The 17827-nt window shown below is 40.3% G+C and overlaps 1 protein-coding gene across 2 annotated transcripts in view; it reads right to left on the reverse strand.

Annotated features, from left to right (window-relative positions):
- Window positions 1-3405: 3405 nt before the first annotated feature.
- The window catches only part of LOC306836524 (leucine-rich repeat transmembrane neuronal protein 4), a 100225-nt gene continuing 85803 nt past the window's right edge, over window positions 3406-17827 (reverse strand). Inside the window, exon 3 of one of the 2 annotated variants that reach the window (XM_079363657.1) lies at window positions 3406-5603. In XM_079363657.1, the coding sequence (XP_079219783.1) occupies window positions 5277-5603 (327 nt within the window). In that variant the 3' untranslated portion in view covers window positions 3406-5276. The remainder of the gene's footprint in view (window positions 5604-17827) is intronic. The other variant, XR_013780788.1, reaches the window with a different exon arrangement.

The raw sequence follows: 17827 nt of genomic DNA on the forward strand, positions 1-17827 counted from the left end.
GCAATCTACAGCCACCTTAAGCAGAATGCAAGTCATTGAAATAAAAACCTTCCTTTCTTCAGTGCTCACATTAAATCCAATTAGGGGTGTAAACGGTCTTTGTCAGACAAACAAAAAAGTGTGTTTCCCTGACAGAGGTTAATGATCATGCCTTCCCTTCCTGTGTCCCCTCTGACATGAGCAATGGCAGAAAAACAGAGTCAGGACAATGCCGGTCAGAGGTTAAAGACTTCCTGCTAATGTGAAACAGCATGGAACAATAACAATCAATGAGGACCGGGTTGGCCTGAACATCAGTAATGGTGACGTTGGTTCAGAGGAGGTAGAGGAGTAGGTGCTGCTATAGTTACATACACACACACACACACACACATACACACACATACACACAGGCCATCTGGGTACATGCAGGGTAGCTAACTCACTAGCAGTGCTTCCAGACTCTCTTGATGCATTATAGCGTGACAAAGTTATTAATTCTTACCATTTTGCAGTCTGCACACACACTTATGACACCCTAATAAAAATAGAAACTCAAATTGCAAATCTTAAATGGCAGATGGGGAGCATTTGCATTTTTTTTTCTTTTTTTTTAATTTTTTCTAGCTTAGCCCTCCTATTTGTGTGTGTAAGTGTTGACTCTGGCGTCATGACTGTGTGCTGTATTGGTATGCCCCAGCACTGCCTGCGGTTAAGACACAGATGTATGGCACAGAAAGAAAAGCTGCAACTCAACGCCTGGCTTGGAATTATTTGTCGAATCTATTTATCAGGTAATGGATTAGAACCTACTGAACCGTCACGGATGGCCTTGGGTGAACGGGAATGAATGGGAGCGTCAAACCTATAGTACTATATTAGTATTTATCAAGGCAGGTGTGGCCTGTGTTTGTGGGGATTTTTAGTTTATGTATATGCATGATTGTTTTGCAGTTATAGACTGTAAATTCTAACTGTAAAAAAGATAATTTCCCTTCATACAACTCGTTGAAAATGTGACTGTCTGTGTATCTTTGTTTATGAGCATGCATAATACATACAGTAGAAAGATTCAAGGTTATTTATGTGTCATTTGTTTTGTCAGTGTTTGATATGTGAAACTGTCCAGAGTACAAGTTTGCTTAATTTTAAAACTTTCTCAACCCCAACTCGTCAAATATTTCAGCTTGGTCTATGGCCCTAAGTTTCATAATATGACAGTGTAGGAAGCACTGCAGTATCAGTTTTGCACATGCATGGTCATTTAATAGATTTTCTTACTGTGCAAAGTCCTGTTAGACTTTAAAAAAGAACAAGTGATAACAAATAGGCAACATCAGATTACCGTTTTTAAATAAGGTTTGCCAACATATATTTGACTAGATATGACTTCTTATATTATGGTATTTCTAAGGAGAAACAACTGCTTCAGAGAATAATCAAACTTCAGGCTCTGGAACAAGGTGCCTATTCTTGTTATGCAGGAGTGTATCCAGACCTATAGAGTCATCTATTTTGACACGTCAGGGCACTAACCAAGGTATTGTATTTGACCACCAAGTGAGAACAAGCCAGTGATGTCTTAGTTTGAATGGATTTAGTCATTTCTTACAGTGAAAATACAGCTGACATTCAGAAATATCCAAAAACTTTCTTTGAAAATGTCCTTATGTTTATCCATTTGTCCCTCCATGTCCCCCCCCCATTGAACAGCATCTTTGACTCCCCTCTCCCCTTGGAGATTTGTATTTAGCGTTTCCTCTGTGCATTAATACTGACAAATGAAAGTTTTCTCTGCAATTCTTCTTAGACCTTCATTCACCCCACCCGAAGCCAAAACGAAACGAGGAAAATAACAGAAATGTTCCCAATGGGGACTTTTGCCCGAGACTCAAAGAGTGAAGGGGAGGAGGGTTGGGGAGCTTGTGGTGTACAAAACCATAAACAAACAAAGCAGAAGAGAAAATAAAGCCTGTGGGTGTTGCGGGGCTACGCAGACGGTCCTGGAGTTTAGCTCAAACATGCATCATTAGCATGCAGTGTCTGTGCTTCCAGCTCTCTGATGGCAAAAGAAATGGACAAAAGACTAAACAATTACTGGCAGCAGGATTTGAGCATTCCACTGAACATGTCCAATTTGATCAGGGAAGGAGTCACGATGTATCAATCTCTTATTAGTAGTTGATTTGATTGTGAACATACAGATTCTTTATCGGCATTTTCTAATTACATATGAAGGGTAAAGTAGCTTTGATCATTGTGTTTAGACTGAATTTAACCATCATTGTCTGTGAGGTAATTACTACACATGGGGTACTGGGCTTTTGCAGGAGACTATTAAAGGGAAAGCATGTCCCTGGAGTGCCCGACACGTGCCTCTAACTTTGTGTAAAAGCATATATAGTGCCAGGGAAGTCTACTTTCAGATTGGGTTGCAAAACGAGTAGCCTTGAAAACCTTGTAGTTGCCCCTGACACATGCTGCTGGTTCTATAGGGCACTCCAGACAGGAAATAACCTTTAACTGTTTGTCTCTGGTTCAGCGCTCCTCTTTAACTGGGCATAGTTTCCCAAAATATCAGCATGCGGACAGAAATAGAACATCATTAAACAGGTTCACCCGAGTCACCAAGAGGCAGACATGAAATTCAGGCCAAGGAGTTAGCGGGGGTGATATAGAGCAAGGCAAGACAATACATGGATAGAATTGAGAGAACTCCCATTATAAAGACATTGGCACAGCTGCTATTACAAAGTAAACTCCACCAGCACTATTAAGCAACCGTACTGAGCGAATCAACTGCTTGTTATGCATTGTCCTGTACATGAAGGGAGATTAACCCTTCTTTGTCATGTAACCATGGAAACTTTTAGGTAACTTGTTATTTTGGGGCTGGATTTTTTTGGTAAAACATTTAACAAAATAATGGCACATCAGAAAAAAAAAAACATTCACAAGTTAAACTCTTGTTATAAAGAAAAGCACACTTCTCCTCAAGTAGACCTTCAAATGGCAGATAGGTTTTAAACTCCTAAAACAAGAAAAGTGAAGTGGGAGAAAACCGACATGTTGTTTGGCCACCTCCTGCAAGATGAGACATGCCTGAAGTCAGTACAGAAAGTACAGATGGCTATGAAGTTTGACGCTCTAACATCAGGGCTCCCAATCTTCCCTTCTGTGATTTCATAAAATGATTTGATTTTGAGAAAACAACTTATTAATTTCAGTTTTATGGTAGAATAGTGTCGGGAGCAGATAGAAAAATATTTATCATTGAAACAACAGGAGCAATATAGTGGGAACCTCTTCGCAGAGTCATCTACTGTAGGTAACAGATTCCCACTGGAAAGTGTATAAGGCTCCTCTTCTGTTCACAAGCAGTTTGTGTTTCAGAAGAAGTACAGTTCATACTTTTTTTTTTCTTCCTTAAAGATTCGCTATATACACGATAAATAAGTTCTATTTGATTTTGTCCATGGATTAGTCTCATAGAATTTCTTGACATCATCTGTGAACACTTCAAAAATGGTCTCTTATGCTTCACGCCAAAACAACAAAATAACTAATCAAATAAAACAAAGATTTTTATCGTTGTCTTATCTTGAGGATACTCCCACTCTCACAGGACATTTTGGCCCACTGAAGGTTCATTTGTCGTTGTCCTGTTGAAAGACCGGAGCATGATCTCCGCAACTCCCAAGTGCGTGACCACAGACATGTTCCAAATTGACCTCAGAGCATTGCTTGGATAAAGCCAAAGATGACAGGCTATCACAGCCTTATCTGAAGTCCTCATCAGCTCCATAAGTCAATGGAGAAGTGGTGCTTGACATAGTGGCCAAAGGGGTAACCTAGTGCAATAAAGTCCTGCACGGCAGACACACTTTCAGGACAATAAAAGATGAGTCAGCAGTATTCCCAGTACAGCCCGAGGGTTCATGCGTAGGTCATAGAAAAGCCAAGGTGCTGGTTCAACTTGCCACCACCAGGCACTGTCGTTCTTTGTAGGGGAAGAGAGCACATTGCCAGGGCTTTTCCAATCCATGGTGCTCTGACTATAGTCCAGTGTGTTGAAAAGTCTGACACAGACTCAACAATGGATCCAATTAACTGGGGCAGAAACAGTGGTCAGACCATCAGTTGACAGGACCTTCCTTTTTAGGGATATGTACAATACTTTGCTTTCTCGTGTACTTATCTTACCACATTGTTTCCCCACGTGAACCTCTTTCAAGCATAGTGGGCCCTTTAGCTGGGATCTCCTCAAATACAAAGACCCCCTATATTTTCGCAGAAAGGGTCTCTGTATGTTGAAGAAATAAGTTGAACAAAGCATAGTATCTATTTAAAAGTGTTCCTATTGTTGTTGTTGTTCAAAGCATCGGCAAGCTGATGGATAGCATTTGAGTTGATGTCGGAAGGATCTGTTCAAATACATAATCATGATAAATACATGTTTTACAAATTTACTTTCACGACATTACTTGCGATGTCTCAAATGATTACTTTACTAATCTGTTAAGACAAGCCAAGTTCATCTGAATCCACAAGGGGATTTACTTTGAATTGTGAATGTGAGTTGGGAGAGGTTAGTTTAGACAAATGGGCATTTTAAGAATGCCCTCAAATAAAGCAGCTTATGTGTATTAAAAGAAAAAAATATAGAAGTAAACTCTTTGGTTTGACATGCACATTAATGGAACCCAAATCCCACATCTGAAAAACAAAACTAACAAAGAAGTCTCAATGAAATAATGGTTGTTAAAAAAACTATTGAATATATATTTTGTTAATAATCTCAATATGAAGCCCCTTGCTCATCATATTGTATCCTTTTCCATCTCATGTCACTTTTTGTGATCAAGGACTTGGGATTATTGCACTTTCCCTTTCACTCTCGACTCAGCGCAGAGTCTGTTTTGCTGGGAGCAGGTGCCCCATGTTGTTGTCTTGGGATATAGCAAAAACCTGATTTGGAAATAAGGGAAAAAAAAAAAAAGTTTGTCATATCCTGCCATACTTCCCATGATGATTCATTAGTAAGGAGTTTTTTTTATTCAGTGAGTTGGGGGGGAAAAAAAATGATCTGAAAGGGATTTCTCCCGCTGTACTGTATCTGAGGGAGACCATTTGTTCAAGACTCCAGATCTTTCCAGGCATAATTTGAATATATTGTCCTTTAGTTCACAGACTTGTTCTGAAAACAAGGCCCCACTGAATAGCCGGCCCGCCTGCCCCTTCATTTCAAAGTCATGGTGAATTAGAGGCCCTTGCCCCACTTGACCAGGCTCAGCTTGCTAGCGTCCAAATTTCAGTGTGCCTGTGCGCTCGATAGTAGGGTAATGACCACTGCTTGGACCCTCAACAGGTGGTCTGAGGGGCGGTAGTGGTGGAGAGCAAGGCCCTGGCAAAGGGGCACCTATGCTGGCTGCAGAGGGTACGGCGGGCAGCGCCACAGTCTGTATAGTGCCCCTATCGCATGGTCCCAGGTCCTCTAGGCCCTCCAGGCCCTGTGGGGGTCCCTCATAGCCCATGTTGAGCCGCAGGGGCTGATGGGCCTGGCAGTAGTCTACAATTGGCTGTTCATAGCGGTAGAAGGTCAGCGCGCCCAACTGGTGGGGGACCTGTTTAGATTGACAGATTGCATCGAAGGAGACAGAGAAGGAGAATGTAATGGAGATGGTTTAGTTTGGGAGGAGGGCAAATGAACAAGAAGGTACAAGAGTCAAGAAAATACATGAGGAAAAAGAGGGGAGACAAGAGAACAGAAAGAAAGACATGTTAATAAACAGCTGATTTTTGATCAGAAAAACTGTGTCCCAAAAATATCCCTAAAGTTCATCCACTTGAAACAGTGAATTTATATCCCAAAATATTCCCTTCAAAAGAAGAATTCTGAACAAAACTTTACAGTGAACAATTGTCTTTTATGGTTAGTAATTGCATTCAATGTTTTATTGATTAGCTAAAGGTTTCAGTTCAATCAGTTTTAGTTATGTCAATAAAAATATATTTTTATATTTTTGCCGATATAAAAAGAGTTTTCAACACTATACAGAAACATCAATGCCAGGTAAAAAATCAAGCAAAACAATAATTATAATATTCTGCAATTAAACCCCATTTAACTGTCAGCTAACAAATGTAGTTTGTGGTGTGAGGAATTCATTTGGGATATTACATTCTACAACAAGCACAAGCACAGCTGTTGTTTTTTTTTTCCATTAAAAAGTTAGCATACTTCAAAATAATGTTAATTTTTTCCAATGCTGTTCATCTGTTAGTGCTTGTCTCCCAGCCTACAACACAGTTAGTTTGGCAGCTAACTGCTGGCCTTCTGTAATCACCCTCACACGATTACCACCTGAGCCTCCAGCTACCCAAACACATTTGCACAAAGACCCTCCAAAACATGTCCTGTGAATCATCTTGTTTTTTTCTTTACAGACATGAAAGCAGTTGGAGTAGTCCTACTGCCCACATCTTGTACTTTGCAGCTCACTGTGACTGTCAGAAGAATAAGAAGACGTGTATTTGCATTTTCACATATAGGCCTGCGCGTATGAATGTCACACAAATCCCACTGCACATGACAAAACCAAACACACTTTTTGTCTAAGCTTTGCAACAAGAGCTGAAGCAAATAGGCCTCCCTGTAGAGCCATGTCACTTGTTTCAAAGCCAGAAGTCCTCGTCACATCTGGCTCTGTGTCTGGTCTTATGCACCCTCCCTGAACCTTAAAACTGTGCCAGAAAAAACACAAAAAAAACCCCAGATGAGACTTTAGTGACAGTCTGTCTCCCTCACTTAAAATCACACATTTATATGCCTAAAAAAAAGGGCCAATTAAGAGATTTCCAACAGGCCGTGAAAGCAGCAGGGTAAGATGGCAGCTGACCTGGATTAAACACAGCTGCCTGGCAGAGCGACAGATCATCAGATCTGAACACACAGGCGACGAGGAGCCCACAACAACAGCAGGAGCTACAGATATGACACCAACACGGAAGACATGAATAATACAAACCCTGACTCTTGAGGAGGCGTTGGAAGCAGAGCAAGTGTCACAACTGCACTGCTTTCATGCTCGCCATTGACATTTTATATTCACCCTCAATCAGTGATAACAACCCAATCTTGTGAACGAGACCTTTCTGGACAACTATATGTAGAAAATGTTAATTAAAATAACGATCTACCTAATTTAAAAAAAATTAAAAAAAATCTTATCAGGAGATTTTTTTTCTATTCCTCCCAACTGTAGATAGTTTTGCTTTGAACTGCCAAGAGTTGTGTGATAAATCTCAAACGTTTGTGCATTGAGTCCCCCTGTAATTAAGCCCCATTTTCACCATTGCTGCTCTAAAGCAATGTTAAAGGGAATCCAAAGTAGCTCAGAAGCAAAATGTCTAACAGTTCTAAGAGCAACTTCCTATCTTTGTACCCATTTGATGCGGGCGTGAAAAGTTTTCACTGAAGAAATAGGGCCCCAATAAATCACTGTCAACAGAAATCTCAGTACAAGTCATCTCCAGATCCTGAGAAAACATGTAACTTTACTTTCTGCTTTGTTAGATTCCACAGGTGAGAAAAAGCAATCTTGTGAGTGGTGAGTGAAGGGAATCAGGTGTGAACATAGGCTTCAAGTTTTTTTTTTTTTTTTGTGAGACTGTTCTGTAGTGTGAGGTTTGCCTTTATTTCCCTCTTTGATTCTATTAAAACAATAAAACCGGACTACTTTTCAGGCCAAAAAACAATTCACTCTCTAGTTAATTCATGCCCAAGTTGTCATGGCAACAGCACAGTATAGCCAAATTACAACAGTGTGAGCAAATTGGGGTTCAGTGTCTTGCCCAGGGAAACTTTGACATGTGACTACAGGGGATTGAACCCTCAATCCTTTGGTTGTGGTGCGGGTGCCGCCCTTTGTGAAACCTAACCTGGTATACTCTATTACTGTTAAAAAAAATAAACAAGGTTCATGTCCCAGAGAAGAAGCGTGAGCAACCCAAAAAAAACCTGCCACTGATATCCTTTTGCATTCATTAAACTTATCGTATAATGTCACTGAATGCAACAAGGGAACATGAGAATTTAGGGCAGGGTTTTTTTTTTCTTTTTAAATCAGGACCTACTATGCTAAAGAGGTGCAGGGCTGAGGAGGGGGGATATTGTGAGTTTGTAAATGTTTTTGTGTGTGTGTGTGTGTGTGTGTGTGTGTGTGTGTGTGTGTGTGTGTGTGTGTGTGAGCTAGCTCTGATTTCAAAGTCAAATGGAAACTGTCTGGGCTAACGCGGCTTGGCAGTGCAGGAAAATCGAGAGCCACAGGGCGAATATAAAGCCACTCTGAAAGCATTAACAAAGGCTCTGTTTTAGATAAAAGAGTGTCACATGTAGCCTCAAGCCCCAATGTAACACACTTCCATCACGCAGGAAGTTGTGGTCATGTTCTCATCTGTTATAAGAGCATGTTTGTCAGTTTAATACTATATAATATAAGTAACCGGACAAACCATGTTGAAAACTATCCATCAGTCTGGCAACCTAGCCTTTCTTTTAGCTACATTTGCAGACCTCCCAAACCGCCACCTTACTCTTTCTATACCTCCTTCCTCCTCAAATGGACTCCATTAAGCGAGGCTGACTCATTACATTAAAGGCACTCAGTGGATTACTTCCCTCATTCCCCTTTCAGTTAAAACCCCTCACGAGCCGTGATGCGGCCGCCACCACCACCTCTGCCGCCATCTCCTCACCTCAGCTCTGCTCACAGCTCCCTGCTAAGGTCCAATGAATTAATTAACAGACATCAAGTCCTAACCGGTGCAATGAATTCTCTCAACTTGTCGGGGCATGAATCTGACCTCAGGCAGAGTGTGCGAGTGTGTTGCATATTTGTGCAGGCAATGCTTGTCTATGAATGTTTCAGTCAAAGGCGAGACAGAAAGAGGACGAAAATGTTTTACAAAAATAGATGAAGAAAAGTAAGACTTCTAAAAGTTTGTCCTTTTGACTGTAATTTGTAACATTCAGTTTTGCTCTATAAAGAAAACTGTGTGGGAGAGAGCGTTCATATCAGACATCCCAACTCTGCTTGTTGGACAAAATCAGTGACCCAAAAGACTCTTTGTGTCGGCCACGGTGAACAAAAGGTGCTTTTGATATTCACCAGCCATCCATGCAGTTTCTAGGTACTGCTAGCTCATTAGGAATGCTATCAGCCGCTCTTATTTGCCTCACAGCATCAGGCAACTTATTAATTCATCACAGTGAGTAGCCTGTTGACAGTGGAGACAGCCAAATATGTAAAAGGATAACATCTGGTCAGACTAAAAAAATATACCTCAATTTATTTTCCAAATGGGGGGGGGTGGGGGTGTCAATGACTATAACTTCTGTATATAGGGCTAACTGCAAAATTTCACCAGTTACGTGTCTGATCTTTCATGGCAGTTGAGCTGATTTGAAAACTTTTTCTTCAAACTCTGGTCAATGTGTGTGCTTCACAAACGGACTTCACAGCATTGCATCTCAGCTCTGTTCCAGCTCTAGTAGTCCAGAGGCCTCTGCAGCAGATACACAAGGCTTCTATATTTTTGCCTGTGGGTGTTGACGGACCAAGGAGCACGGAGCTGTACCAGAGCGAAACTCTCAGGTACGTGCATGGTGGAAGTTCTTGGCAACACTTTGCTAAGCTAAACCGGCATCATGACATTTTATCCAGTTGAGTTTTGAAACATTGCTGTCCTTAATGTTTGGACACTGATAGCTTAAGTGGTGAACAGCTAAAAGACTTAAAATATTTTAAATGTGAAACTAAAAGGATCTATTAAGTGTCATTCCATTTCCTGTCTTGTTTTTTTTTTATTTTTTTAAAGTTTGAACTCCCAAACAACCACAGGGGCTGTTGTTGAAAATGAAAACATGGTTCAATTTCATGCTGCTCATGGCTCCTGCATACATTTGAGGAATGTTCTGTAACTGGTACTACAGCATAGTTTCATGCTCTCGAGTTAATCACCAGGGAGAGTTTCCGTGCTCCATTCAGACATATAGATACAAAGAGGAAGACTGCCTCATTCCTTAAAGATGTAGCTTCCAGGAGAATCAACCACTGTGAATGTTCATTTACATACTACTCTGAATGGATGTCCAATGAGAGTATCAGTTGATGGAATGTAAAGAAGAAGAATGTGTCTAACATGGCATTTTCTGTTGCTGAGTAAACTGATTCATAATCCACCAGTATGAATGTTTTTGATCTAAAATGTGCTTAGTGTGGTTACTTTGAATTACACAATCCAATCCACCTCATATCTGTTAAAGACTAGAATTTAGCTTTCCATAGTCGAGAGAAAAGGGCAACGAGAGGTCATATCACTAAGCACCAGGTATAGCCAGAAGTCATCAGGACATTTAAAAAAAAAAAAAAAAATGGTCTGAGCTCTCATCTATATATATATATATATATATATATATATATATGAGAGAGATGGAAGGCAGTAATCCTAAAGAGATGAAAACACAAGAATTCTGCAGAAGAAAATAAAAAAATCTTGCTTTTGTCTTTCCTTTTATCCAACACTGGTTACAATATGCCACTGACCTCTTTCGCAGTGATAGGTTCGCCAACAAGTGCACAATTTAATGCAGCTTCTACCTGTCAGAGTAAATGTAAAAAGAAGAAGAAAACTCCTCGTGCTGCGCCGCTGGATGGTTTATTGCTTTTTTGGATCTGTGCCGCAGTTACCAGCGTTGGCTTTAACTGACAATGACTGGCATCCGGCTTCTTCCTGGATCTTTATCTCAAAATGCCTGAAGACACCAAGGTGACCTTGGGGCCAGTTTGGCTCTGCCCAAGGAGATTAAGCCAACAAGATTAGTGACATCTTCCAAGTTTTGCACACTCTGGCTCTGATCTGAGGGACACTTTCTGCTTTCATTTCAGGATGTTTGGGTGGTATGTTATGTGGTATGTTAGTGAAATATTTAAAAGGTTTTCTCAAGTTATTTGGTTTCCAAAATTAGGTGCTAGATTAGTTTCTTCCTTTCTGTATATATAAATATGTGAAAATATGCAGCCTTTCTGAGAACGAGGGATGGTAAAACAAAATGGGCACATTCCCAGCCTCCATCTGCGGTTCCGTAGTTCCCAAGTTTCTCCTTCACAACACCTCTAATTTCTTTGAAAAATCCCTTTTTAGGCCACAAATCCTTTAAATTCAGTTTTTACAGTATTCCATTGCCCTTCAGAAGTTGTTTCTTTTTGCATTCACGCTTTTATGAGCAGCTAAGGAGGCAGTCACTATGCCACCGGCAGACAATGCTAATGCCTCCCTGGGCTTTAGGAGTGAAGCGGTTCAAAAGCCTGCCGCACTTCCAGCCAAACATTTTTATCCTCTCAAGTCACCGTATTGAGGAGAACACAGAAGACTGGGAAAAAAAGTGAAAGGGAGCTGCAATGGACTCATACTAAAATGTTGCTCTTATATTCTCATTAAGTTTTCATGTTTGCAAACCCATGGATAACAATGGGAACAGTGAGTTAGTTTGGCAGTTTGAAGAGGTTTTTTTTTGCCCTCTGAGGATGCATAACACCATGTTCTAAAAACAGCTGTCTTGTTTCATGTACATTATTGTTGTTGTTTTGTCATTTAGGTTACACTGCAAAGCATAAAACATTCTTCACTTTGGAAATAACCATTAAATGATTCTTTTCTTTGTCTAAAGTCACTCGTCTCCCTGTGGTCCTTTTTGTAAAAGCCATTCATTTTGGTCCATGTATATTTAAAGCAGTCTGTGATGCATATTTCATGCAAAGGTCCAGTGTTTAAGCTGTTGAAACAGCTCTGGTATAACTAATGTCTCACAATGTGGTGTTGTACAAAGTACTTACCGCCACTGAGAATAAATCTCACCTTCCTGAGAGCGCTCGCTTTTATGTCTTTCATATTTGTGCCACCCACTACAAACATACTTTCCCTTTGTCACTATGACATTGTTATCTTTTGTTTGCATGTATCCCAGTAAAAACACATAGTCAGTAATCACTGTTCTTAAAACAGTTCTTGTAATATAACAGCAAATTAAATGTTTAATCAACGAGTTTAGACTGTCTTTTTTTTTTTTTTTTTTAAAGGGAAATATGCGAGAGCTTTGTTGTGCTCAATAATACACAGCTCCATTTTTTTTTAATCGCTGTGCTCCTCTCTGTCCTGTGTGTATTGTTACTGTAACATTCTTGAGTTGTGTCTTGAGTGATGCCTGTTTTATTCTGTAGTTCTTATCCCCGGTGCTTCTTGCCTCCTTCCTTTCAAAAAACAATGTCATATGCCGAATTCTCAAAAAACATCTTTGCCCACATGAAAACATAAAAAACGCACGGTTAAGGCTGCAATGAGGATGCAGAGTCAAAAAAAATAAAATAAATCCTACACATGCTAAAATGTTCTTTCCGATCCTCTGCAATGACTCTTTCATTTTATGAAGTTGTCCATTTCGGCGCCTCTGCCCATCAACATAGTGCGAGCGCTGGTTTGGTAATGTCTGCTATTGCTCTAATCTCAAAAAAATGAGTGCATTGCACAATGATGTCAAACGGAAGAGAAACAAGCACAGTGTGATATAACAAGCCCAAAAACTCTGTTTACCCCGTCTGCACATCAACACCTTTAAAAGAGTTTCTGAAAATCTTCACCCTGGAAGGAGTTTTCCAAAAGGTTGCGTTTTCAGTGATCTACGATGCGGTTTGCGTGTGTACAAAAGGCCCAAAAATACCTGCCAACTTGCCTTACTTCCTCCCTTTCTGGTTTGCCTCCACTTTGATTGCCCTCATTGTCTTCACCTGTGTCACCATAGATGCACCTGTGTCTAATAACCACAGAGTTTATTTAGCCTCAGTTTTCCCTCCCTTCATGTCACTTTCTACGTCTACCTACACAGGATGTGCCTTCTTGTGGCGTCCTGTTATCTTTGCCTTTCTTAACTTTTATTTCAAACTTTGATTGTCTTTCTGATTTCCACTCCAAAAAACTAAGCTTTTCTTTTGTCCCCTTAGGGTCTTTCGTTTCAAAAATATTTTTGTCTTTTCTGCAATTTTCTCCACCTCTTTGTTTTCCCTGAAAAATGCGACACAACTCTAATAATTCAAATCACGAACAAAACCAAATAAATGAAAACATCACAATGTGGAAAGGGGACTGAAGAATAAAGCGTTGTGAATGCAGGATGCACTTTGAACATCAAAACAGCGACAAAACACTGTATCACCATGTGAAAATGTGCACATTGGGGGGCCATGTACATGCAGATGTCTCTTGCTCTTTTGTTGTTTATGTTTTGAACGTATGCAATAATAAAGCTACAAATTAGATCTGAAAACCATGCTTGAATAGTAACAACGAAACGGTGAGATTGTGACTCTGCATGTGCATGCATGCACAAGACAGCCTGTGAATATGTTTCTTTTTTGTCTATTTGTGCATGACTGTGCGTTCCCTCCCCTGTGTGGGTGAGTGCTGTCTTTCAAATGTAAACCGCTCTAGTTTGCGGGGGCAGGCGGCACAGATGTAGCAAGGCGGGCATCAGCGACATGGAGCCTAGTCAGGTTTTCAGCAGAGCAGTGTGCATGGATGTGTCTGCAAGGGTGTGAAACTAAACACCGTCAGTTTGTTTTCAGACAGCACATCCCTCCAGGGAGACTTCCCAGATGCATGAGTAAGTGTGTAATGGACTTACGTGTGTGTGTGTGTGTGTGTGTGTGTGTGTGTGTGTGTGTGTGTGTGTGTGTCGTTGTACACGTGCCTATGGATTAATATCCGTAGTGATTCAAATAACCAAAGGTTTCATGAAAGAACATTACAGATATGAGATCCAGATTTCCGAACATCTTACCCTTTATAGACAAAAATAAGCTTTTAAGACAAAAGAAACAATCAATTCAAAGAAAGAAGCCACCCAGGACTGTGGAGTCATAAAGGGTCAGTTAATTTCAGAGGCAAAGTACAACCTTGACTTTCCCTGGTAGAGCTGTATGAAAATGAGCCCACATGTTCAAATTTTAGACTAATTGATTCACTAAACAAGCCGTTAGCCTCCCACTAATTCCTTAATGACCAGAGGTCCCTTTATGTGCAGCGACTTTTGATTACAGGTCTCTGGCAAAACACACACACACACACACACACACACACACACACACACACACACTCAGATAGACACACAAATACATACAGAACTCCACGCACAAACCTGCATTAGAGGGAGTAAAACAATAAAGGAGAAAACTAGAGAAAGACGGGTAAAGGAGAACGCAGGATGGAGGACCCCTTCACGCACCAGTGGGTGCCCACCGTCAGCTCATCACTGCCTCCTCCCATTCCACGGTAAACGTACAGTAAAAGCAGCTTCTACAGACCACAACAAATGAGCTGTGAAATGTTACTCAATGCTCCACACGTTCTTCGACCCCGGTTTACTTTCACACACATATCCAGCGCGACACACAATAACTACCACTAATGAGCCCAGGCTGAAAATGTGTGAAAGAATGAAGAAGTGACAGAAAACGGGCAGTGTACAGTGCACGTGCTCACCAATCTAACAGTGTTGCACTTTTATAAGTGCTACCACTTGTGATCTAGTGCTGTCATTGTCTGCTATTTTTTTTAACCATTTGCTCTGTCAGAAAACTAAGAAGAGCTGGCACAATTTCATCCAATTCCAGCCTAATCTGAATGATTTCAATTCATTTGTTTTTACCTACAGTATTTTAACCGGACGTTACCTGCAGACAACTCGGGAATTAAAAAAAAAAAAAAAAAAGATTTCTGCACTTTCGTGGCATGTTTGCATATTAAAAACTTAAACTAATGCATCAATCAATTTAAAATATCCTCCAGCTTTTTTTTGTGTGGAATAAATTTTGTTTCTGTCTGAAATTGTCTTCCTTTTATTTTTAAAGACAGGCATCAATAAGAGACACACTTGTGATTAATAGTCACAGGAAATGCAACATTATGTATCATTAGATCATCCTGATTATTATTTTTTTCTTTAATTTGTTAGTTTATTTAGAATCTCAATCCAGATAACTGTTTTACAGACATTGACGGTGTTATATACTGTATATGGAGTGCACGTTTTAATCCTTCCACTGTCACCTTAAAGAGCTGGTGGCATCCATGTCCTTTGTCTCTGAAATCTATAAACATGCACAAATCAACAGACCGTGAACTGTGATGTTATTTCAAAGCTTAACAAATACATTTCAACTCCCTCCAGCTAGACTCATACAGCAAATCTCCTGCAAGCATTGCCAAGTGTACATTTGCATATTAGGAAGCCAGAATGACTGTTTGTGTCAAAGGAGCACAATTCTTAGTTTCTTTTAAGATGTCCCATATTGAATTCAAAGTTCCCAAATCTCTTGGCTTGCGATACGTCCCATTATGTTCTGCTTCCAGCCGCGGTGGAACTGGCAGTGTGTCTGAGTAATGAGCATGACCCAACATAAACGCTGTGTGGCCAACTTGGCTCTACTCTGGGAGCTTCAGTCGCACTTTAATCAGGGATATTGGGGAGGAGTGTGCCTGGGAAGGCAGGCCGAGGCTTTTAAAGACCTGACTAATAAGACATGTCAAAGAGAGCTGGGCAGCAGCCAGAACTGATATGAGGGCCTTCTCCCTATCCGCTTCTCATCCTGAATCACTGTGCGCTGTCTCAACAGGATTGGGACACAGATGGCCCTGAAAAAACAAAGCTATCTTTTAACTGAAGCAAATAATCAACACCGAGGATATCAGAGAGCAGCATGAGGCTTCTTCGTTTGCTTTCCACAGATATTTAACTCTTTACAAAATATCGGACACACAAGGTTCAACCCCCTGACTGACATAAAGAAAATATTTACATCAATATTGTCAAATCAACAACTGTTCTTTCTAAATGAAATGTGGACAATGCCATTTTTCCTCTCTTTGGCTCAGCATCCAATCCCCCCCCCCATGCTTCTGGTATTATTAGAGAGAACATACAGTATCAAAGAGAATGGACACAGGCACAACACTACACTTAGACTGTCCCAGACAATGAGTGCACTATAGGGTATGATCATGGTCAGTCAGAATTTCTACACCACTACAATACAGTGTGTTCATTGTATAGTGCACAACATGGTGAATGGTAAGGGATTTCAGAAACAGTATTTGATCCAGTGACATCCATTGTTTCCACGACAACAATAAAGACACGTTATGTTTACATCCATAAAATGACGAATTTCTCTGTGTTTGCTGCCTGTTGGAAATATTTGAGATGTAAGTACTGAAAAAAAAAAAGTTTTTTTTAATGTTGATGCTGAAAAAAATGCAACAAACCTTTTAACAAAATTTAGAGAGGACTGTTACAAAGGTATGCTCATTTTATTCTGACAGTATGCTAGGTAGTATTAAAATAACAGACTTGTTTGGGTTGACTCATTGGAGACTGTACTCTTTTAAAGCACAAATCAATGCAGTCGTGACCACATGTTTCTATTTAGTGTATTTTACCCATTTCTATGACTTGACTATGCGCATATATTTTGCAGGAAAGGTTTATGGAAGCCGACTCACAGCCACTAATTTAAATGGAAGTGATAACAACAACTTATTTGGCAGTAATTATGATAGATTGCCAAGAGTTGAATTAATGAGGAGGCGTATGTTTTCTTCTCAAAAGGTAATTAGCCATAGGGCTAAAGTAATCGCGGGAAAATCCAGTTCGTTACAGGCGGCCCCCGAGGGGATGGTTTTTGCATAGAGTCATGGTACCGCATATCTCTCCTGAGAGATCCTGTTCACTGAGATACCTTGACCAAGACCGTTCCTTTGAGTATAGAACATATGTAGTCTGAATTTCAATCAGTAAATGTACAAAAGTAAGAAATGCATTCATGTGAAATGTAGATAATCTTCAGCAAAAGGCCTCTGTGATCATTTTACCATTGTTTGATAAGAAATGGAGTCTTCTGCCCTTGTCATTTAAATGCTTTAACACGAACACTTAATCCTACATGGGTCTATTTTTCTATCCTTGAAGATATATCCATTCATTATACATCCTGACTGGAATGCAGGAACACCATATAAGCATTATTAGAACAGAATGACAGCCTTAATGGATCCAATGAGTTCCTTTTAATATGTCATCCCCTTTCAGCTTTGATCCCCATTTCAGCGTAGGAGTCAGTTGTCACAGTTCTGGCTATGATTCCTGGTTCCCTTGACGCCTTCCCCTTGTGTGTGTGTGTGTGTGTGTTCCTGTGTGTCTCTGGAGGGCGTGGCTGCTTCAATCAGACACCTGATGGCAACCCACACCTGCAACTCATCTCCAGATTGTCACCTGTGTCAGCTCCTCGTGTCTTGCGCTCACCTGCAAACGATTCAACTGTCTGCCTGCCAACAGAACTCCTCCACTGTCAGCCCTCTATCAGTACCCAGCCTCGCAATAAAAATCATGGGTCAAAACATATAAAAGCCAAGCCACCAGTTTTTGTATCGTTGACATGAGGACTTTGTGGCAGTATTTGCTCATTTTAATTTGATGTATTTAATCTGTCTAGATACAAGTTATGGTTGTATTATAAGTGATTGGAGAGTCTGGGGATCAGCGGTGTAAAAAGCTAAAAAAAAAAAAAAACTCTCCAGCCCCCAGTGAAAAAAATGTGTGGCCATAGTTTGTGTGGGTTCAAATAACTTCAAACCGATCTTTATTCTTAGGCCAGACTTCATTTTGGATTGACGCCAATTTGCTACAAACCATTATTCAGTTATCACTAAACAAGATGAACTATTGATTTTGCTTTAT

Source organism: Symphodus melops, assembly GCF_947650265.1.
Source record: "Symphodus melops genome assembly, chromosome: 16".
In the NCBI taxonomy this organism is placed as follows: Eukaryota; Metazoa; Chordata; class Actinopteri; order Labriformes; family Labridae; genus Symphodus; species Symphodus melops.